At 43.9% G+C, this 25,069-nt stretch overlaps 1 protein-coding gene across 3 annotated transcripts in view; it reads right to left on the bottom strand.

The window, feature by feature from the left end:
* Positions 1-22,450, bottom strand: part of GIGYF2 (GRB10 interacting GYF protein 2) — a 148,926-nt gene extending 126,476 nt beyond the window's left edge. For all 3 annotated transcript variants that reach the window (XR_013347177.1, XM_077827171.1, XM_077827170.1), the window contains exons 1-2: positions 22,383-22,450; positions 6,644-6,721 (exon numbers count right to left, since the gene is read on the bottom strand). Coding sequence is in view for 2 of the 3 variants with exons in the window: in XM_077827171.1 (XP_077683297.1) it covers positions 6,644-6,684 (41 nt within the window). In the remaining variant the exon portion in view is untranslated. The remainder of the gene's footprint in view (positions 1-6,643; positions 6,722-22,382) is intronic.
* Positions 22,451-25,069: the final 2,619 nt, after the last annotated feature.

Below are 25,069 nucleotides of genomic sequence, written 5' to 3' on the forward strand. Positions count from 1 at the left end.
ATTGGCTTCACAGATACCCTACAGCAGTAGAGGAAAAAATCCCAGGACTATTTTTTTTTTATTATTATTAAAAAGAAACCCTGCTTACCAAACAATGGCACCAGCATAGCAACAACATTCTGTTGAGGTATAATTAAATTTCTCCCTACAAGCACATCAGGAAATGCTATCCACCACAGCATAAGAAGATGGCCTGGTCTCACAATTATTCTTCTACACCCCATGGATTTTCTTTTTTTGGAAGCCCTACTTTACCTGTTAGTCTAAAACAATACCAAAATAAACAATTTTAAGCATTATAAAATGTCCTGCAATCATTAGATAATTTTAGTATTTTAAACATTTTTAGATTATCGCTTCCAAACATGTCTGCAGATTGTGTCTGCTCCTTAAGTCAAAAGAACTATCTTTAGGGGTGAAAGAGCTGTACATTTCTTGGAACCCCTTCTAAGATCACAAACAAGAATAATTGGTATGATGCTTTTCCTGATGTGGACACCACCCCACAAAGAAGTGGGACTGAAACAGTGAACTCATTTAAAAAGACAACAGCTGTCTGATGTGACTTTTGTTACGTTACATACGCTACACTCAAATTAATGATTTACAAGTAAAAAACTCCATAGCCTCTAATTTTCTGAGGTATAAACCTGTGTAAACTTTCATAGTTGATGTGATGTTAAAAGCAATAGTGTATATTAATATAATCTGATCACCACCCATTTTGCTATGTTCTGCATATGCAACAGTGATTATTTTAGTGTCAAAGTGGTGCAATTCCAACTAAAACTGCAAATAATATTTATTGCTATTTGGTAGCACCAATTTTTTAAGTTTCCTTAAAGAATCTATAGTTTATTTTTACAATATTCCTTCCTCTGGATCAATATATACAGAATATCCCAATAGCCAAATGGAAGGAGAGTTCTAAATCCATTTCTAAAATTCAAGGGTAAAGTTTTCAAAAGCACTTACTGTGACTTAAGAGCCCAAGCTTTTGAAAGTTTTACACTAAAATTTTTCTTCTTCTAAAAAAGACCTGAAGATGTTCAGATTCATTCTGATTCTTGGCTTCCATTGGGACGCAACTCTCCATCACTAATGCTAAAGATATCACCCCACCCATGAACACCTGCTGGAGCATGAACCTAGCCTCAGGAGAGTAAGTAAATGCTGCATGGTTTTGTAAAGTTTATTATTTGTAACTCTCAAAAGATATAAACTAATAAACTTCACAAAACTAATATACGTTTGAAAATATATATATACTTGACCTCCCACAAGCCTGGCTTCATGCTCCATCAAACTTTCATAGAATCACAGAAATTTAGGGCTAGAAGTAATCTCAAGAGGTCATCAAGTCCAGCCCCCTGCGCTAAGGGAGGACCATGTAAACCTATACAGGTGTTGGTCTAATCCGGGATTCTCAAACTCCACTGCACTGCAACCGCCTTCTGACAACAAAAATTACTACACAATCTCAGGAGGGGAGGACTGAAGCCTGAGCCTCCCCAAGCCCCACTGCCCCCTGGGGGGAGGGAGGGAGTGGAGGGGCAAAGTCGAAGCCCAAGGGCTTCAGCCCCAGGTAGGGGACCTGTAACCTGAGCCCTGAAACCAGGTCTGAAGCTCTCAGGCATCAGCTTTGGCCTCAGGTACCTGCAAGTCTAACACCAGCCCTTGAGACCCCATTAAAATGGGGTTGTGGCCCACAGTTTGAGAACCGCTGGTCGAACCTGTTCTTCAAAACCTCCAATGATGGGGATTCCACAACCACCCTTGGAAGCCTATTCCAGAACTTAACTACCTTTATATTTAGAAATATTTTCCTAATATCTAACCTAAATCTCCCTTGCTGCAGATTATAACAACCATGAACATATTTGAAGACTTATCAGGCACCCCCTTAGTCGTCTTTGTTCAGGACTAAATATGCCCAGTCTTTAAACCTTTTATCATTTTTATTGCTCTCCTCTGGATTCTCTCCAATATATGCACAATATAGTTCCTAAAGCATGGCACCCAGAATTGGATACAATCTCCATGTAAGGCCCTATCAGTGCTGAAACAGTTCTCTCTCACCTCTTACATACAACACTCCTGCTAAAACACCCCAGAGTGATATTAGCCTTTTTCACAACTGCATCACATACAACTCATTCAATTTGTAATGCACTATAACCCACAGCTCCCTTTCAGCAGGAACACTACCTAGCCAGTTATTCCCCATTTTGTACTTGTGCATTTGATTTTTTCCTTCCTCAGTGTAGTACTTTCCACTTGTCTTTACTGAATTTCATATTGTTGATTTCAGATCTATTCTCCAATCTGTCAAGGTCATTTTGAATTCTAATCCTGTTCTCTAGAGTACTGGCATCCCATCCCAACTTGATGCCATCTGCAAATTTTATAAGCACTCTCTCCACTCCATTATTGAAGTAATTAATGAAAGTACTGAATAGTACTACACCAGGATTGACCCTCCAGGACCCCACTAGATATGCCCTTTCAGTTTGACAGCAAATTATTGATAGCTACTCTGAATATAGTCTTTCAATCAACTGTGCACTCACCTTATAGTAATTTCATTTAGACCACAATTCCTTAGTTTGGTTATGAGAATGTCATGTAGAACAGTGTGAAACACCTTACTAAAACAAAGATATCACATCTACTGCACATCCCTCCTATCCACTACACCAGTAATTTGGTCAAAGAAGGAAATTAGGCTGGTATGGCATGATTGTTCTTGACAAATCCATGCTGGCTATTCCCTATAAATCTATTATCCTCTAGGTGCTTACACCCTGATTGTTTAATAATTTGTTCTAGTATACTTCCAGGTATTGTAGTTAGACTGACTGTTCCATAATTCCCTGGGTCCTCTTTGTTTCCCTTTTAAAGATACCACTTGCCCTTCTCCAGTCTACTAGGACCTCACCTGTCCTCCATGAATTCTCAAAGACAACTGTTAAACAGTTCTGAGATTGCTTCAGTTAGTTCCTTAAATTCCCAAGGATGAACTTCTTCAGGCTCCAGTGACTTGAATACACCTATCTTATCCAAATATTCTTCAGCCTGGTCTTGCCCTATTTTGGCTTGCATTCCTTCTCTTTTGTTGTTAATACAGTAAAAGCTGTGTTATCCGGTATTTTACCAACCAGAAAGCTCTAGAACCCGGCATTTCAGGAGGGTATGCAGGGTGTGATCTCTGGGAGGGAGTTTGGGTGCGGGAGGGGACTTGGAGCAGGGGTTGGGGCATGAAAGGGGTTTTCGGGTGCTGAATCCAGGCAGTGCTCGCCTCAGGCAGTTCCCCGCAAGCAACAACATGTCCCTGCTTCTCCTAGGCAGAGGCGCAGACAGACAGCTCTGTGCACAGCTCCTGCCCCGCCCTGAGCCCTGGCTCCGCAGCTCCCACTGACCAGGTATTGCAGTCAATGGGAGCTGCGGGAACCCTCTACCCCGAGCCCCCTCCCACATACAAACTCCCTCCCTCTTAGTGAACAGGAATTTGAGACTTCCTAGCACCCCCCATTCCTCCAACATTCCAGAAAACAAAGCTTTTATTGTATTGTGTTGAGTATATGGTTACCATTAAACTTTTTAGTGAAAACTGAAGCAAAATAGGCATTAAACACCTCACCCTTCTTAATGTCATCAATTAGCTGTCCTTTCACAGTAAGTAGAGGACCTTTCCTTTGTCTTTCTCTTGCTCCTAATCTAAATTTGCTCTAAGCTGCGCAGCTGCCTATGAAGCCCCTCCCCGCTGGCCCCAGCATGGGCCTGCCACGGACTTGCCGCGGCTGGAAAGAGGCGCCTCTCCCCCGCACCCGAGCTTCTGCGGCGAGAGAAGGTGTGGGGGGGGGGGGAGGGAGTACTATCTCCCCACTGCAGCCCCAGGGCAGCCTGCACCGCAAACCCCTCATCCCCGGCCCCATCCCAGATCCCGCACCCCAACCATGAGCCACGTCCTGCACCCTGAAGTCATCATGCCCAGCCCCACCCCAGAGCCCGCACCTTCAGCCAGAGCCCTCATCCCCCCACATCTGGTCCCCAACCCTCTGCCCCAGAGGGTTACACATCACCTCCATATTGGTGCATATAACAAAATTCATTTTGCACATGGACGTAAAAAATTAGAGGGAACACTGCTCCTAAAGGATTTAAAGAACCTCTCTGTATTGTCTTTTATATCCCTTGCCAGGCGTAACTCATTTTGTTCCTTGACTTTTCTGCTTTTATTCCTACAGGCTTGTTCTATTATTTTGTACTCCTCTTTAGCAATCTGTCCATGTTTTCACTTTCTGTAGGATTCCTTTTTGATTCTCAGGTCATTAAAGAGCTCTTGATGCAGCCATATTAGCCTCTTACTATTCTAGCCATGTTTACTTTGCATTGGGATAGCTGGCAGTTGCGCATTTAACACTGTCTCCGTGCAAAACTGCCAGCTATCCTGAACTCCTTTATTCCTTAGATTTTCTTCCTATAGGATCTTACTACCAGTTCTCTGAGTTAGTTAAGTGTGCTTTTTTGAAGTTCATTCTGAAGTTATTCTGCTGCTCTCACTTCTTCCTTTCCTTAGATTCATTAAATCTAGCATTTTATGATCACTTTTACCCAAATTGCCTTCCATCTTCATTGTTGGTGTGATGTCATAAGCAACTGTGTATGTTAACATAATCTGACCACAGCCTATTTTCATATGCTCTGCATGAATAACAGTGTATATCACAAGGGGAACCAGCAATGAAAGCAGTTCTGGACACCAAAAGACCTTAAAAGAAAAAAGAAAAGGAATACTTGTGGCACCTTAGAGACTAACCAATTTATCTGAGCATAAGCTTTCGTGAGCTACAGCTCAGTACAGCTACAGCTCAGTATGCCGCAAGTATTCCTTTTCTTTTTGCGCATACAGACTAACACAGCTGCTACTCTGAAACCTGTCATTAAAAGAAAAAAGTTTTAAACTAAAAATTGACTCAAAGCCCATCTTTCACTTGGTTATTTAGGTGTTCTGTACATATTTGTACAGTTAAGGGAATTCTGTAAAATTAGCTTGTGAGTCACTTTTAATGCAGCTTTTATGTTTTAGTTTTGCACCTTCCTATGGCAATTTCTTTAGTGCCACTTTTATATCAGCAGGACACCACTATATTCCAAACTGCCATACCACAGAGATTGGACGACTCAGTGTAATGTTTCACTTGTAGAAGACCTTTTCAAATCTAACCCAGTTTGAATATGAACAACAGTCATCATCTGACAAATAAATTGACTGATGAGTCTAATACCAAGTTGAGATTCCTAGGTTTAAAGGGCCATTATCATCTAGTCTGACCAACATAAAATGGGGCTCAGAACTTCACACAGTAATTCCTGCATCAAGCCCCATGATTCATGGCTGAACTAGAAAGAATCCACAAAAAAGACATCCAGTCTTCATTTAAGACTTCAAGTGATGGAGGAATAATCTGCTACATACCTTCGTAAACTGTTTCAATGTTTAATTACCCTCACTATTAAAAATGTGTGCCTTACTTTTCTAGCTTTCGCTTCCTACCACTGTGGATCTAATTATGACTGGACTGCTAGATTAAACCACCATGTAGTGTATTTTCTCCCTGGATAGGTACAGTCAACGATGTCAACCTCCCAACCTTCTCTTCAGTTAATTAATAGATTGAGATTAAGTTTAAGTCTCTCATTGTAAAACATTTTCCAGACAAATCATCTTGTAGTTCTTTCCTAAACCCTCTCCAATTGTTCTACATCCTTTTTAAAAGTATGCCCACAAAAATAGTTACATTTTTTCAGTAGTGGTCTCCCCACTACGTAAGCAGTGGTAGTATTTCTTGTATGCCTCCCCCATAATTTATCCATCCAAGGATCATGCTAGCTCTTTCGAAGCAACATCAATTGGTATCTTTGTGTATTGCCTCAGCAGAGAGGTCAAGACTGAATAAGCAAGGGGGGCAAAGACTGAACTACCATCACACCTCTAGAATAGTCTTTATCAGGTCAAGGACAAAGCACATTGGATAGGTATTGTAATAAGACTCTCAAACAATCACTGCAACATGATGTAACTTTCCAACAATGCATCCGTGGAAGCCCACTCTTAACACGGGTATTTTTTCCTTATGAATAAATACTGTGAATGTGGTGGGAGGGAGAAGGGGTACAAATTTCTCAGAGACACTCTACCTTACAAGTTTTTATTTTCAAAACTGAAAACAGAAGGCTTATGTATCTGTAGAACAAGTCCATCATGGGTAGTGTCAGTGCTAGTTTCCTCACCAATATGCCTCAGATACAAGGATCAACCATCTCAAACATCAAGATAGATCTTCAGCTTTCTTGTTCATTCTTTGGATATTCTGGAGAGTCTGATGTGTAAGTGTTAGTTATTACAATGACATAAAACCTCCAATTCCTTTCACACAGAGCACTACGTAGTCATATGATGAAGATTACTTTTAGTCACTACAGATCAGAACTAGATTTGAGTAAGTGCTGAACAGACACTGTACCCAATCCAGTTTTATAACCCATTCAGCCTCTCCCTCCTCTCGAATATACATGTCCATAAAGCCTTCCTAGTTTTCAGAATAAGGTCCCAGACTCTGACAAAACAGAAAAGACTCACCATTCAGGCCCGAAGTTAAGTGTTTGAGTTTCTCCTGCCATTTTCTTCTTTTCTAGTCCTCTTTAAAAAAGTGTTAACCTAAAAATAAATAAATAAATAAATCACAGACAAAGAATATCATGAAGACAGCGGAGTAATTTTTTTCTTCATAAGGTTAATGTGTCCTCAATACACAAAGGCAGACTGCAGCTTGACATCCCAGCCATAAGAAATGCTAAAAAGGATAACTGATTAAGTGGGTTCTACTAGTGAATCTAAGCCGGGGTAGCCAACCTGAGCCTGAGAAGGAGCCAAAATTTACCAATATACATTGCGAGAGAGCCACAGTAATACATCAGCAGCCCCCCATTAGCTCCCCCCTCCCCACCACTCCCAGCCCCTCTCACCCACCAGCAGCCCCGCAGATCAGAGCCTTCCCTCTCCCTGCCCGCACCTCCCGATCAGCTGTTTTGTGGTGTGCAGGAGGCTTGGAAGGGGAAGTGGGCACGCCAGGCTCAGGGGAGAGAATGGGAAGGGGTGGAGCGGGGGCAGGGCCTGTGGCAGAGCCAGGGGTTGAGTAGTGAGCACCCCCCAGCACACTGGAAATTTGGCACCTGTATCTCCAGCCCCGGAGTTGTTGCCTATACACGAAGCCGCATATTAACTGCTGAAGAGCGCGTGTGGCTCTGGAGCCACAGGTTGGCCACCCCTGATCTAAGCTCTATAATGCAATTAAAAATGAAATACAATTACTTTAGATAACAGGATATTTCGTCCCAGACACCACTTCCAGCACCCCTAATTTGATCATGGGCAGAGGAAGAAACAAGGCAATTTGCACAGTCTCTTTTGATATTAATAAGCAATAAAAAAACATCTGAACACACCAGCAAATACCTACTTAGGAACCACTACTCCTCTCCGCTGCAGAAGTAAAAGTTTGATTAATGAAGTCACAGCTACACATTTTATAAGTTATGATAAATTACAGAGCTTGAAAAATCCAGTCACTTATCCATGGCAAATAGCAAGATTTCCTGGGCAAGTGCCAGGATATTTCATTTAAAATGTTCTATTACTTACAATTGCAAAAAAAAGGAGGAGGTTACTTACCTGTAACTAGAGGTTCTTCAAGATGTGTGGTCCCTATCTGAAGTTTACACATGCATGCCATGCGTTGCAGGAGCAGAAAGTAGTAGTAGTCTTTCCGTCTGTGCATATCCCCTTGCCTCATATCTCATGGTTTCATCTGAGGTGATAACGGCAGGGTGAACAGACCACATCTCCAGTTCCTTCTCCATCACAAATTGAACAGATTCACAGCAGAGGAGGAGGGTGGGAAGTGAAATACAGATAGGGACCACACATCTCAAAGAATCTCCAGTTACAGATAAGTAACGTCCTCCTCTTCTCTGAGTGATGGTTCCTACTTTATTCCACTTAGGGTGATTAACAAGCAATACCTAATTTGGAAGAAGTTGCAAGGATGAGGATGGAATGGTTGAATGGAGGATAGCCACGCCGAATGAGGCATCCATCGCAGAGTTCTGCACCAACGCATAATGTGCAGCGAAGGTATATACTGAACTCCACGTGGCTGCCCTACATGTGTCTCAAAGTGGTACATCATGGAGGGTGGCCACAGTTGACGCCTGGGCTCACATGCAACAGGCTCTCATCCCAAGGGGTGGAGACAGCCCAAATAACTGATTGATTGTAATGCACCCAAACATCCACTTGGAGATTCTTTGTGTGGAGACTGCTTGCCCCTTAACGCTCTCAACTATTGTGATAAACAATCTAGGAGACCTCCTGATAGGTGGTCTCCTCTACAGGTAGAAGGCCAAGGCCTGGCAGGCGTCAAGGGACCAAAGTCATCGTTCCTCTGCCGATGTGAGAGGCTTTGGAAAGAAAGCAGGTAAAGTGTATGGGTTGGTTGAGATGAAACTGGGATATGACCTTTGGTAGAAACTTGGGATGTAGCCACAGAGAGACTTTGTCCTTATGGAAAGTGGTGAAAGGGGGGTCTGCCATCATGACCCCAAGTTCCCTTACCATTCTTGCTGAAGTGATAGCCACAAGGAAGGTGACTTGCATGGAAAAGAGGGACATAGAGCATGAAGCCAGCAGTTCAAAGTGCTGTTTCATTAGTGCCACAAGAATGAGGCTGAGGCCCCTCTGGGGAGTAATAGGTTGTTCAGGTAGAAAAGTTCTGAGGAGACCTTTCCAAAACCTAGTAGTCAATGGATGTGTAAATACAGAGTGTACTTCCACAGGGGGATGGAAGGCTCTGACTACTGCTATGTAGACCTTGAGAAAGTTATGGGTGAGCCCCAACATCTTCAAGAACAGGAGGTAATCCAAAAGAAAAGCAATCTCCATTTCCTCTGGGGAAAGCTTTTCCACTTGGTCCAGTAGGAAAGCCTAGTGGACTCTTTCCTGCTGCTCAAAAGGATGTCTTGCACTTCCGATAAACATTCCCCTTCTAGAGAAGATGCCCATCCAAATACCATGCACTGGGATGAAGAATCTACAGATCAGGATGTCTGATTGTGCTATTGTGTTAGCAGCTTGGGGAAAGTGGGGGTGGTGTACTTGTGGCAGGCGTGGTAGAAAGGGGAATGCATAGTTGATCTAATTTGACCAGCAAAGTATGAGAGAATCGCCTTGGGAGTGGATACCTATATCCTGCAGAGCACCAGCTCCACACTCCCATTGGCCAGTTTCCAGCCAATGGGAGCTGGGGGTGGTGGCGGCACCTCCGCCAAGGAGCCAGACCTGCTGTTGACCACTTCCGGGGTGCAGCACAGTCCGCGTTGCTAGGACAGGCAGGAAGCCTGCCTCTGCACCCTGGCTATGGCACTGACTGGGAGCCACCTGTGGTAAGCCCACATCCCAATCCCCTGCCCAAGCCCTGAGCCCTGCCCCAAACCTGGAGCCCCCTTCTGCACCCCAAACCCCTCATCCCCATCCCCACCCCAGAGCCCACACCCCCAACCCAGAGCCTTGACCCCTTTGCACAGCCCAACCCCCTCCCACAGCCTGAACCCCTCATTCCTGTCCCCACCCAACAGCCCTCACTCCTGCACCCCAACCCTTTGCCCCAGCTCTGTTGCATCGCAGGCATCAACTATTTTTTTCAACTGAGTCACCAGGAAAAAAGTTTTAAAACCACTGCTCTACAGCAATATGTGCTGCATTTGTTGCTGGAGTGGGAGGCAGAGAGGTCTCTGGTTGGAGTCCCCCATGGGTTCAAAATGTTGCTTACTACAGTGTTGTGGAATTCCTACTCGTGACTGGCCACTAAGCTTCTGCTGAGAGAGTCTGCAATCGCATTCCGAGTACAGTAATTCCTCACTTAAAGTCATCCTGGTTAATGCCATTTTGTTGTTACATTGCTGATCAATTAGGGAACATGCTCATTTAACGTTGTGCAATGCTCCCTTATAACGTTGTTTGGCAGCCGCATACTTTGTCCACTGCTTGCAGGGAGAGCAGCCCATTGCAGCTAGCTGGTGGGGGCTTTGAACCAGGGTGGACTGGCAGCCCCCATATCAGCTCCCGGTTCCCTTAAGTTTCCTGTGTGGCAGCCACCCAGCAGCCTATCAATTGCCAGCAGTTCAGCTGTCCCTCCCCACACTGCCATATGCTGCTCCTGCTCTCTGCCTTGGAGCTGCTTTCCAGAGCCTCCTGCTTAAGGGGGAGGGGGAGAGCATAATATCAGGGTGTCCCCCTGCTCCTGCACGCCCATATTCCATAGAGCGGTGGGGACACATGACAGGGCTCAGGACGAAGGGAGCTTTCTGGCAGCATCTGCCATCTCAGTTTGCCGATCAACTTAAAAAGGCAGTGTACTCAAGAGTAGGGTCAGCGTACTCAAAGGAGCAATGCGCATCTCTCTCTCACACACAGGGTGTGTCTGTCTCTCTCTTTCATGCTGTCTCCCCTCCCTCCATTCGTGCTACCTTGTAGAGTGTGAGGCTACATTAACAACGAGTTAACCCTTGAGGGCTCAGCCAAATGCTAATTCGTCATTTAGCAGTATGGCATTCCCTGGGAGATATCCCACCCTCTGACTTCACCACCTCAACCAAGCTCCACAATCATCACCACCATGTACCAGTATTAAATTGTTTGTTTAAAACTTATACTGGGTGTGTATATAATATAGTCTTTTGTCTGGTGAATAAAATTTCCCTGGAACCTACCCCCCGCCCCATTTACATGAATTCTTATAGGGAAACTGGATTCACTTAACATCGTTTCACTTAAAGTCGCATTTTTCAGGAACATAACTACAATGTTAAGCAAGGAGTTACCCAGATGATAGGCTGCCAACAACAGGATCTTGTGGACAATGTACCATTTCCATAGAGATTGACCGCATCGGCACACAGAGCAGTCAACCTTGTGTTCCCTTGTTTGTCGATGTAATAATTAGTGGTGGTGGTGTCTGACATGATGAAAACATGATGGGAGCCAATGGATGGAAGAAATGCTTGACACATTCTCTGTACTGTCTGGAGTTCCAGAATATTGATGTGCATCTGGACTGCCCCCCACCTGCGGTGGCAGGGATCAGGTGGGCTCAGGCTTCAGTCCCACCTCCTGGGGTCATATATTAATTTTCGTTGTCAAAAGGGGGTCACGGTGAAATGAAGTTTGAGAACCCCTGTGATAACGGAAAAGCATTTACCACAGCGTACTTCAATGATTAATATTACTCCAAGACAAAAATATACAAGCCACCACAATTTTTACAAGAATATGTTTTTCTTTCTTCTGAAACTTTGAAAGTACTGTCCTGCTGTGTTTTTTTGCGCTGTTATCACCACTTTCAGATCTGACTTAGGTGAATAATTGTTTAAAGGAGTGGCCTGTGTGGAACACTATTTATGTGATTGGATGTAGCATCAGAGACATTAGTATCATCTTGTTACAGGATGGAGTTTTACTCTTCTGCACTGAAATCCTTCTCATTTTATAGTTTATTTTAAAGTTATATGCTTAATCAAATTTTTCAATTCTAAAAGAGTTTCGCTTTCGCATATTTAAATTGCTTTTAAATGTCTAATACATTCATCATGTTTATAGGCAGACCACAACACAGCTGACATCATGAAGGAGGTTGAGGAAAAAAAAGTTTTATGTACAGAGATTAATTTTGGGACTGAGTAAGAAACAGTGGGGTAGATCCGCAGCTGGTGCAAATTGCTCTAGCTCCCCCCACTGGAAGTAGGACAATTTACAACCAGATTACGGGCACCAACATGTTTCTGTAAGTCTTTCAGCGAGAACCAGAGCATACCCTTGGATTCAGTGAGTTTGTGTACGTTTTCACTGCAGATTTAACTCAGTTCATTGGCACCTATGTCTGAGTATCCAGGTTAGCCTATCCCAAACCCGTAAAGCCAAACCGCATCGTTACTGTGTCCTCGCTGATGCTGCTCTCAGCTGTTTGTGTCAGTGAGGGCTTAGCTTACAGTTCTTAGTGCTGCAGTAAGCTAAGCCACTCTATGATACAGAGTGAATTCTCTGTCCTTCTGGGCAGGCAGGGGGAATTGTGGAAAAGCAATGAAGGACTGTCTGCATTGGATTGATTTAGCACACATCCTCAGTGCAAAGAGGACAGGTTACCAGCCCAAGCAAAAGCAGCATCTGAACTCTAGCCTATACCCCAAGACAAGCCAGCTAGCATGGCTTGAAAGCAGCACCACACGTGGATGGGAGAGGGGTTAGGAGCAACATCCATATAAAAGCCTGAGTTTATTCTGCAGTGATGACATACTTCAAGACCCTAGCCCTAGATGTAGTTCTCTTTCTGGCACAAGAAAAAGCGACTGCTACAGCCTTCGGGTCCTTGCAATGGATACAGTCAAATCTACTCATTTGACCATTCTGGACTACAACAGGTTTAAACAAAGCTAGTCATCTTCTTCCATATGGGTCACACGTCAATATCTAGATTGTTCAGCCATCTAACTGCTGCATTATCAAGGATAGCAAAGTATTGTACTTCACCCTCACAATCTTCTAATCGTGCACTCCTCCACCACGTGTTTCACTGTCTGTATCACTACCCCGTAGTCACACTGTGAAGACTGGGCTAAGCCAAATTCCTGCACTGTGGCAGCCACACTGGCTGTCCCTGTCAGAAGCCTGTTAAGCCTAATCCAGGATCTGTGTCCCAAATGCAAACAGATGAATTTCAGAAACCCTTACTTACATTCATCAGCATGCCCGCCTCTCTACCCCAGAATTGCCGCAACTCTGCAAGGACATACCTGTTAGCCAATACGCCGTTGTACATCTCTTGAGATCAGCACTGGGCCAGCAGCACTGGATACGAGTGCATCAATGGCCACTGCAAAATTATATTGTGAAGGCAGTCGTGGCAAGTCAGCAGGAACTACAGGTGTTTTCTTCTGGAGGTGGGCAGAAAAATCTTATGGGAAGTGGGCATTGCTTATGTATACCTATTGGAACCATTGTCAACCTTGCACAAGGCTGTTTTCATCCGTGATAGTCTGTCATGAACTTTTGAAGGTAATGAGATTAATATTTTGTCATGATTATGTTTAGTTAAAAGTCACAGACAGGTCGCAGGCAATAAACAAAAATTCACAGTATCCTGCCATCTGTCTGTGACGGGGGGGAGGAGGAGGAGGAGACGACGGGACAGGACTGACTGCCACGCAGGGCAAGACAGCTCCAGACCCTACCGCAGCCACTGGGGGAGGGGGGGCGGGACTGCTCCAGCCCCTGCTTGGATGGGGGGAATGAGACAGCTGCAGCCACGGGGGGGGGGGGGGGAGAATGTGTGCACCCATGGGACAGCTCCAGCCCCCACTGCAGCCACAGGGGGAGGGAGGGGTGGAGGAGATGAGACAGCTCCAACCCCTGCTGCAGTGGGGGCTGAACCCAAAGAAGTCATGGAGGCCCGTTAAAGTCACGGAATCTGTGACCTCGATGACTAAATCATATCCTTACTAGTGGCATCTTGTCCAAGTTCTGATTGCCTTCTTGTGGCATCCCCCATGGATAGTATAAAGCAAAATCAAACTAGACAAAACGCGGAACAGAAGTTCACATTCTAAGCAACAAGCTCAACAAAATTTGTAATTTTAGGGAAGCCATCATTGCCGACTTCAAAGCTCTTCCGATTATAATTTACACCTTTAGGGCTGCTACATGTTTTAAAAACTTTGGGAGACCTGAACTCTGGAGAACCAAGCAATATTCTCTCTCAACCTCAGCCATTTTTCCAACACATGCTTAAATATCATCATGAACATGTGAACACATGAGAAGAAATACAAAGCTCTCCCTTTTCAAGCAATTCAGTGTTTACCCAGGAGACTTAAAACATACTTCTCTCTACACAGCCATTTTAACCTTCAGGTCTTGTAGAGCAGGGCTTGGAAAATTCACTCACCTATAGTTAACAGAAAGTTTTCCCTAGAGTGGAGGACTCCTAAGACATTGTTCCTTCAGAATTTAAGCCTCTGTATGTTAATTACATTTCTAACCTTTATGATTGGAAATATAACATTCCCACTTTGAACTACCACAAAATATTCTGAGTCTTTGGGCAGCTTTTGCTTCAGTGCCTGTTACCATTAGTAATATTCTCAAGCAGCAAAGTGAAACTAGCCATGGGTTGGTCACTTTCACAGCTGCTATATAGAACTTTGGACAGCAGAATTTCACTTGCAACTTGCTCCTGTGCAGAAAACCTATCAGTAGCATAAGAGACAGGAAGTGCAAGTATTGAAGGGAGAGCTTGACAAGAAAAAAAGGATAGGTTAAAGATCCTAACCCTGCCCCCCATAAGAGCCAAGAGGAAGGATGTGAAATAGCAGAGACCCTACCTACCCACTCATTTTGCATCAGCAGCGAGGAGACTGGCAAAGCATCAGAGTAATGGAGTTCCCCATCCTCCAGCAGCAGAATAGGGAAGGAGAAAGATCTTTTACTCCTTCAACAAATCAGATGCAGATGGGAGCTCCAACATTTTTTAAAACATACTAGCCAGAGAGATGTGAACAATCAAGCCTCCAGGCAGGGTCTAGGGCAGGGGTGGGCAAACTTTTTGGCTTGAGGGCCACATCAGGGTTCCAAAACTGTATGTAGGGCTGGGTAGGGAAGGCTGCGCCTCCCCAAACAGCCTGGCCCCCTCCCACTTCCCGCCCCCTGATTGCCCCCCTCAGAATCCCTGACCCATCATATCTAATTAGCACGACCCTGCCACTATCTGTTCCAGAGGTAGAACCGCCTCCTTTCCAGCTATCACATGGTGCTGTAACTAAGAACATAAGAATGGCCATACAGGGTCAGACCAAAAGTCCATCCAGCCCAGTATCCTGTCTACCGACAGGGCCAATGCCAGGTGCCGCAGTGAACCTAACAGGTCATGATCAAGTGATCTCTCTCCTGCCATCCATCTCCACCCTCTGACAAACCCTAAACTGCTACAAAACACATTAAATCCAACAAAATGTATGTATAACATTCCAAAACATATGAAGTCAAGGCACACAAATAAAAGGATTCCTGGAATGAACAATCATTTTCACATTAATTTACCTAACCAGACCTCTGTAGGCCTCATATAGCTATAGCATGTTTTATGATTCTCAATTAGGTTTTCCCCACTTTGCAAGATTTTCCATGCCCCCAGGTAGTAAACATAAAATGTTTAGAAAATGGATATTTCAGAGTGATAAAGCATTTCTAGATTTTCATTGGAAAGGTTTATTTCAAGAACTCTCCCATGTAGAATCTACTACAAAGTCTTCTTTTCACAAAGGAGCTGCTCTTAAACATGACAGTATAGCTGTCACATGAGAGGATAAGAGACAAGATGTTGGAGTGACAGGCTAGTAACAGGGCAGTCTGCTTTAACCAACTGACAAAAAAGTTAGCTTTAAATAAAGGTTGCTACTATGTATACATAGGCGCCTGCTTCGCCCCATGGGTGCTCAACCCCTCCTCCTGGCTCTGCGCCTGCCCACTCCGCTCCGCCCCAAATCCACCCCCTTCCCCCAAGTCCCCGCCTCTTTACCACCTCCTCCCCCAAGTGCACCGCCTCCTCACTCCTCCCCCTCCCTCCTGGAAAGTCCTAAGTGCTGCTAAACAGCTTTTAGGCAGTGGATGCGAAGTGCTGAGAGGGGGAGGAGCAGGCGAGGTGGGGGCAGGTGGAGCTTGGCTGCCAGTGGGTGCAGAACACCCACTAATTTTTCCCCATGAGTGCTCCAGCCCCACAGCACCCACAGAGTCAGTGCCTATGCATGTATATATACACATAACATATATAAGAGTATATCATCAACACCTCCTGGGTCCATCATCTATTCTATAACACAGGGATTCACAGAGAAATCTTTCCTGCCCTGAGCGGAAGAGGTAGGTAGTTACACGCACTTGCTTTGCTTCAAATAGGACTAAAAACTCTGTGTGTTTGTACATCACCTACAACAACGGAGTTGTGATCTCAAATGAGGCCTCTAAGCACTACTGCAATACAAATAGCAAACAATAAGGGAAGGGAAATAGTCAAACAAGGTCACAATTCATTCAGCACCTGATCCAACTCTAACTGAGCCCTATGTAAAGAGGGGAGCTGAATCAAGCCCATGATTTCTTAAGTATGTACTTGTAAGCTGCATATACCCATGGGGTAGAGGGAGGCGGGAGCTTAACTATGTCCCATATCCCTGTTCAGCCTCCACCTATAAATAAGAAAACTTTTATATCCCCTCATCTTACATCATCAGCTTCCAATACGTGCTACAAATTCTCCACATATGGCTAAGACAATGGTTCAACCACCGATTACTAGCTAGTAACACTAACATCTCACCTTTTACATCTCACATGTAAACCAAAAGCTCAACCTTATCCCATTCCAACTACCCACCTGTAAGTGGGTCATGAGACCAGAACATCTAACTTTAGTCTTCACACGGTCCAGAAACATCTTCTCCACACATTCTCCCCATTCTACCATGAGGCAGAAAACACATCTACACTCCCAATATAATTGAATTCTTATGTTGTCTTGATTTACCCTCCCTAGAGAGGCTCACTATCCTCCAGATACCGACCACACATCTACCTTAATCTAAAGTCACTTTACACATGTAGACCAAAAATCTCAGCCTATTTAAATATTATTTACCACACAAGAGAAAGAGGAATCCACATATCTATACAACGTATGACATTTTAATTTGTAGTCAGTGATTTAAGAAGCATTTCAAGTTGCGGTTTGGGTCTGTGACACAAGCATTTCCCTGTTGGATGATCTGAGAACAGAGTTAAAAGATCAAATCATGAACTAAAAAAATTTTACAAGAGTGAAATAAATGTTGCCTACTTAAAAAAAAAAGTTGCTTGTTTAAACAGCAGAAAAAAGCCTTGATTTCCAGTTTTATTACATTTATGTATAGCCTGTTTCACCTGTTTACTTGGTGCATTTTACAGCACTTTCCATATCGTCAATCTAATGTTTTCACTATAATTAGTTTTGCATGTTTGTGTGGGTTTTTGGCACAGCTCAGGGACAGAAAAACATTTTGAAAATAGGATTATGTGGTTGTAAAGCACTAAAAAATTGACGGGGGACTCAGAGAGAAGTGTACCTGAAATTACATTGAAGTCATTTTTTAAAACTGAATATATTTCAAATTTATAATTACCTTTAAAGGATGTTAGAATATACAATCTGATATTTTATCTAGGTACACGTAAAATATCATCTGAACGGTGAATATCTTTGTATATTTAACTACCTTCATAAACTGTTTATTACCATATTTTTAAATGCTTGGGGGAGGGTATGTTAAACTATACCCTCCTTGGCATACATACATTGTAGCAACCTTAACTTAATTTTAGTAAAGGATTTTTAAAACAAAAAGCCTCAGAAGCTCCATGATAGCTTTGAAAAGCTCAGCAGGATCCCCAACTCTCCGTACTTCATGTGCAATGCAGATCTTAGGAGATGTTTGTGGGTCCTTGGTTCCCTCTACTTCACATTGCCCTACAAAGTTTATGAACTATGGAGAAAGGATGGTCCAGAGGTTACGGCTCTATCCTAGTGCTGAATTCCTTGCTCCACCATCACAGACTTCCTGTATAAGCTTGAGCAAGTCACAGCCTCTCTGTGTCTCAGTTCACCATGTGTAAAATTGGGATAATGGTACTTTCTCTGCCTCTCAGAGGTGTTGTAAGTATAATTCCAATAAAAGACAGATACTCAGATGCTACAGTCATGGGGGCAATATATCTATCTAAGATAGCCAGACTTCTGCAATGCTGCTCACACATCATAAGCAGCTAAGGCAAACATTAAGGTGGATTTCTGCAAATAACTACTTTAGGTAATTTAAACTGTATTTAAAATTTTAAAATAAGGCAGTTTCTTTTAAAAGCATCCATAATTTAAGTGTCTTCACCACTTCCTTTCAAACTCTCCAAAAACCCCTCAGATGTATAAAAATACTTTCTATGCAAAAGTATAAGCAATATGAACATAGGATTTATAATGACTCCCTACTTATCACCATAACTAAGGAGTTACTGCTAAGTGGCTTCCATGTTCAGGGAATTTTTAGCTACCTGTAATTCAAAAACAGGTTGACAAAGTTCCTTCATATTTTGAGAAAGACAGCTGGACGTCATTCTGTAATAAATCCACTGCTGCAAACTGAATTACTAACAAAGACATCCAAACTTGTAAAGCTGGGAGTGAGATCCTGATCCTTTATCTTCACACCCTGCCACTACCACTGGAACTAATAAAGTGAGTTACAGAAAAGTAGTATAGCAGGACCCTACATTCTTTTTAATATGCATGCCACCACAAGAGGGCACACTGTTCACATGTACATCATCACTAAATCTTCTTGGTTATAACCTATTTCCTTTAAGTATAGCCTAAAAGCAAACTTTAAAATCCTTCTTTAAGCTTTTTGTCCCCTGATTGTTTTACATTTAAGATTCACATATCATTTATCCCAGTATTTCCTTGAACAGGAGTACTGGAGAGCTAGTATGAGCATGACATCACAAAAGCCATGGAATAGAATCCTGAACTGAGATGAAAATTAATTTTTAAATCAGACTGTTTAAAAACCATGGGACTGTTTGTTAACAGCTATTTAACTTAACTACTTGAAGGAACAGTTTGGAGACTAGATCTTTTTGAAACATTTCAATTACGGGGAGGATCGCGGGGGGGAGGGGAGGGAGGGAACGACTCCTCTATCCATTATTTGGACTTCCAAAGAGAGGTCTAGCAAAAGAAATGAAAATACTATTTAATATTTTTGACATTTCAAATGTTAAACACAAGCAGAAAATCTAAGGAGAATTTCAGGTCTCAACACATTAAAGAAGAAAAATAAAATAAAATGTTGCAGCAGGGGTCTCCAACCAACTCCCCTTTGCAGGTCACTTTTAACTAATGCCAGGTCTACAGTTAAAACTTAAGTCGACCTAGCTACATCGCTCAGGACTGTGAAAAATTTCATGCCCTGTGCAACACAGTTATGTTGACCTAACCCGCATTGTAAATGCAGCTAGGTTGTCAGAAAAATTCTTCCACTGACCTAGCTACTGCCTCTTGTTATGATGGATCTACTGCAGCAACAGAGAAACATCCCCTTTGTTGCTGTAGTAAGATGATCTGTAGCAGCGCTTGTAGTGTAGACGTAACTTTAAAGTCAGTCGAACTGCTTTTTCCTTGTGTGTTCTAGTACACTGCAAATATCATTTGACAGAATTTAGACTAGCCAAAAGTCTATTCAGCCAACACCCCAGATCAACATGGATAATGTGCATGTGCGCTACCCGTCATCTCTCACTTCCACAGTTCATCCCAAATGGAAAACTTCATTTGCTTCTTTAAAGTATTCATAAATTTGCAAGGCATTATTCAACTTGATTTGTTTTAATTTTTAACTTTAAAAAATTTCAGTTCCTGACAGAGGACCTTTTAGATATTAAGTCTTTGGAAGGAGTGGCATTGTTCTACTTTAAAATGTCCTTTAAAAATGTGTATGTACGGATTTTTCTATTCCCCAGTTGGTATCAGACTTTTCAGAAAGCAAGATGATTGACTATACCGGGAAAATAGTGAAACTGACTATACACAAAGTAAAAACGAAAAAGAGCTCTACACCACCTTTCAGTTATAGCAGTATCTACTTTTAACTATGACCAATACAAGGTTTTCAAATAAAAGGCTGATTTTTCAAGCTGTTTTCCCTTTAAGTTTATTGTACATTTTAGAGAGAAAAGGAATCTTTTTAGCATACTTTCAGCCCCTTTGCTGGACACCATTTTATTGGAAAAAAGAAGGGATGTTCAAGGTATTTGAGAAATTATTTTATTGATAGGTTTCAGAGTAACAGCCGTGTTAGTCTGTATTCGCAAAAAGAAAAGGAGTACTTGTGGCACCTTAGAGACTAACCAATTTATTTGAGCATGAGCTTTTGTGAGCTACAGCTCACTTCATCGGATTCATATTGATGCGTTACACAGGTCTCTTGATGCATTTTCAAAGGATGAGTAGTAAACCAAGATGCAATATATATATTTTAATGATCTATGTTAGCTGAAAACAGAGTCACTGGAAAACAGTTCAAAAAAGGCTCTGCAGCAAACCTGGTGACAGAGAATGTGCAAGTATATCCACAAGCCCAGATGACATGGGACCCCGTCCAGCTCCTGAAATCACTAACAAATATTTTACAACTTTGTCAGAGAACTGAAAAGTTATATTAAGTCTTCAGACAGCAGTGGAGTCAACAAGCTGTCAAGTTTTGCTATGACTGCTATAAATTTTCACTGTGAAGTACCACTTCAGTTGATGGTACCACTATTTCTGACCTATTTAATACAGTTAACCAGAAGCAGAATCCTGCATTTTGTCCATGCTCAATGAAGAATCCATTCTGTGATACAAGAGCTCTGACAGCAATTACCTCACTGGATCAATGTGTCTATGCTACTTTTTTTTTTTTTTTTTTTTAAAAGTTCTCCCACTGTTAAACCTCCATGGATTCTCCTGCTTGTACTGACAAGGCGCAGGCTTATTACCACAGTATCAGCTAAGGGCAGGTCCACAGTATGGGGCTAAGTTGACCTAAGTTACGCAACTCCAGCTATGTGAATAACCGTAGCTGGAATCGACATACCTTAGGTCGACTTACTGTGGTGTCGACACAGCACTGGGTGCTTCTCATTCTGGTGGAGTACTGGATTCAATGGGAGCGCGACCCCCAGTGGATCGATCACCGTAGCGTCGATCTACAGTAAGTGGAGACAAGCCGTAACTCTGATCTAGACAAAGTCTACACAAATTAGTGACCACCAGTGCCTTGTCTATACTAATGCTCCTACCAAGCCTACTACCAATAGAATTAGCAGCAATAGGTGAGTTCAATAAATGTCCTAAGTCCTGTTGACTCCTAGAACAACTGTTTTTATGTCAAAGAGATCCAGATCATCATAATGTCCAACTATTACATATTCTACTCAAAGCCATGCTCAAAAGTCAACACACTTTTACCTTTAATTAGACGTTAGTAGGCAATAAACACAATGAGTAGAATTGTGGAAAAGGAAACACTTTTCAAAAAGTGGCACAAGCTAGCTCTTGCAGCAAGAAAGCAAAGGGTGATGAGCTAAAAATGATTAAATTAAAAAAACAACAAAAGCAGAATTCAGAAATAAAATTTAGAGAACAAAATATGGACAGCAAAAATAATGGCAAAAGTAACAACAAAAAACAATGCCATCAATGTTAAGTTATGGGCATAGGAGAGTATGTGTGTGGAGGGGGTGGGGGGTATTACTTCTACTATGTCAATCTGTACTGATCCCCTTGACCTCAAACTTATCTCGATTTAAACTGCAGTTATACATACTTGAAAGTGCTGGGAGTGCTTCGTTGACATTGAGACTACTTGTCTTGGATTAATACCAAACATACATGATCCTGATCAATGGACTCTTCAGCCTGCCAAGGCCTCCATGGTCACACACTGCTGAGTATTCCCCTTAACACCCAGCTCACTGAGAGAAAGGCCTCAGTCCTGAACCAGCTCTTTTCTCCTAGTGTCTGCAATATGACAAGGCCAGACATGCTCAGAAGAGAGTGGTTTCAGTGCGAACGGAACCTGCCCACGGCTCGCCCAGGACACGGGACGGTCCCGCTGGGCTGGGAGAGGAGAGTTCACAGGAGTTAGGGTAAAAAGGAAATTAGTAGGAACCGCAGGTAGCCCGGGATAATCCCGAGAAATCCTGCAGCTGCCTGACAGGCTCCGGTCCAGCGGCACTCACCCAACCCACGGCAGAACCGGCTGCCAAGGGACCGCTTGGACGGAGCCCCCACCTCACAGAGCCAACAGGGAGTAGGAACAGAACAGGATCAGGCAGCCGGAGTCTCCTCGGAAGCTACGAGGGGAAAGACCAAAAGCAGAGGCTCCAGGAAAGGCCTCTATCCCATAAGCCAAATCCAAACAACCTCGGCTCCTCACAGGCCGCGGGCCTCCGCGGCTTCTATACCCCAAGCCCGCTGCCTTTGCCTGGGCATGAACAGTAGGCGAGGCCGGTGCTTCCAAAGCGGCCTATGCACGTTCCCGCAGCAGGGCCGCGTCTGCGGAGCAGACACGCCCCGGGCGGGAAGGGGAAAAGCTCAGACACCGCCCGGCGCCCATGGGAGCCGGCCAGAGCCAGCGGGGTTAATTACCTGTGATCCCGGACGGAGAGTCTCTCACAGCCGAAGCAATTCCTCACTCCCAACAACACAAGATGGCGGTCGCGCCGCCACGCATTGTCACGTGATATAGGGCGCCACCTACCCGCGTAGGCCCCGGATGGGAATGGCGGCGGCTTGAGGAAGCACGTCCCAAGCTGAGCGCGAGCTAACAGCTGGGAAGTCCCAACGCCAACGGCTGCCGCGGGTGACGCGAGCCCCGCCCTAGTGCCAGCACAGGGCATCGAGACAGCATGAGGCCGGCCGCGCCCGGCTCTCTGCCTGTCACCCAGCTGTGCCCAGCGCCAATGCTTCCCTTCCCTCGCTGCTCCAAGAGTATGCTGGGCTGTCCTGCCACGGGCCACCCTGGCTCCTGCCCCTCCTTCAGCCTCGCCCTGTCACAGGGCCTAGGCCACGCCATCCTGTCACCCAGCTGGTGCTCAGGTGCCAGCTATGGCCCCGCTCTGCACCCTGCCCCACGTCAAGCTGGGGGACCAGTCTGGTACTTCCCCACAGCCTCTGCTCCATGCCCATCTCACTCTTCTGTGTTCAGCTGCCCCACATCCTTATTTCCACCATAGAGCCTAGACTCCTTCAACCGTCTGACATGTAGCCAACCCCCTCTTCGTCTGCAGCAATCATCACCCTGTCAAGACATTCGGGCTTCTTTGCCTCGTAGGCAGGTGGTGACTGCAGTGCAACTTGATCAGTGTTCAGGGAGTGATGAAATACAGCTTAGAGTACTCAAGGGGTTGACTGAGGAGATATCTGAGCCATTGGCTATTATCTTTGAAAACTCATGCTAGATGGGAGAGATTCCAGAGGACTGCAAGAGGACAAATATAGTGCCAATCTATAACAACAATCTGGGGATTTATAGATCAGTCAGCTCAATTTAAGAACCCAGAAAGATAATGGAGCAAATAAGCAATCAGTTTGCAAACACTTAGAAGATAAAGTGATAAGTAACAGCCAAGATTCATTTATCAAGAACAAATCATGTCAAACTAACCTTACAGCTTTGTTTGACAGTGTAACAAGCCTTGTGGATAGGGGGAAGCAGTAGATGTGGTATATCTTGATTTCAGTAAGGCTTTTGGTACTGTCTCACATGATCTCAAACAAATCAGGGAAATGTAGCCTAAATAGAGCTGTTATAAAGTGGGTACATAATTGGTTGGAAAACCATTCCCACAGAGAAGTTATCAATGGTTCACAGTCAAGCTGGAAGGGCATATCAAGTGGGGTTCTGCAGGTATTGGTCATTGGTCCGATTCTGTTCAATATCTTCATAAATGATTGAGATAATAGTATATAGAGTACATTTAAAGTTTGAAGACAGTACCAAGTTCAGAGGGGTTGCAAGAGCTTTGGAGGATAGGATTAAAATTCAAAATGATCTGGACAAACGGATAAATTGTCTGAAGTAAATAGAATGAAATTCCATAAGGACAAATGCACAGTACTCCACTGAGGAAGGAACAATCAATTGCATGTATACAAAATGGGAAATGACTCCCTAGGAAGGAGTACTGTGGAAAGGGATCTAGGGCTCATAGTGGATCACAGCAGTAAATATGAGTCAATAGTGTAACACTGTTGCAAAAAAAGCAATCATCTTTCTGCAGTGTATCAGCAGGACTAACAGCAGCCTCTGTTTTCACTAACAAGGTCAGCTCCCAGACTGCTACGCTGGGCATCACAAAATGGGGAAGAGATGGCCAGCCCTCTGTGGAGATAGAGGTGGTTAGGGACTATTTAGAAAAGCTGGACGTGCACAAGTCCATGGGGCCGGACGAGTTGCATCCGAGAGTGCTGAAGGAATTGGCGGCTGTGATTGCAGAGCCATTGGCCATTATCTTTGAAAACTCGTGGCGAACCGGGGAAGTCCCGGATGACTGGAAAAAGGCTAATGTAGTGCCAATCTTTAAAAAAGGGAAGAAGGAGGATCCTGGGAACTACAGGCCAGTCAGCCTCACCTCAGTCCCTGGAAAAATCATGGATCCTCAAAGAATCAATCTTGAAGTACTTGCATGAGAGGAAAGTGATCAGGAACAGCCAGCATGGATTCACCAAGGGAAGGTCATGCCTGACTAATCTAATCGCCTTTTATCATGAGATTACTGGTTCTGTGGATGAAGGGAAAGCAGTGGATGTATTGTTTCTTGACTTTAGCAAAGCTTTTGACACGGTCTCCCACAGTATTCTTGTCAGCAAGTTAAGGAAGTATGGGCTGGATGAATGCACTATAGGGTGGGTAGAAAGCTGGCTAGATTGTCGGGCTCAACGGGTAGTGATCAATGGCTCCATGTCTAGTTGGCAGCCGGTGTCAAGTGGAGTGCCCCAGGGGTCGGTCCTGGGGCCGGTTTTGTTCAATATCTTCATAAATGATCTGGAGGATGGTGTGGATTGCACTCTCAGCAAATTTGCGGACGATACTAAACTGGGAGGAGTGGTAGATACGCTGGAGGGGAGGGATAGGATACAGAAGGACCTAGACAAATTGGAGGATTGGGCCAAAAGAAATCTGATGCGGTTCAATAAGGATAAGTGCAGGGTCCTGCACTTAGGACGGAAGAATCCAATGCACCGCTACAGACTAGGGACCGAATGGCTAGGCAGCAGTTCTGCGGAAAAGGACCTAGGGGTGACAGTGGACGAGAAGCTGGATATGAGTCAGC

This window comes from Eretmochelys imbricata, chromosome 9 (assembly GCF_965152235.1).
Source record: "Eretmochelys imbricata isolate rEreImb1 chromosome 9, rEreImb1.hap1, whole genome shotgun sequence".
Classification (NCBI taxonomy): Eukaryota; Metazoa; Chordata; order Testudines; family Cheloniidae; genus Eretmochelys; species Eretmochelys imbricata.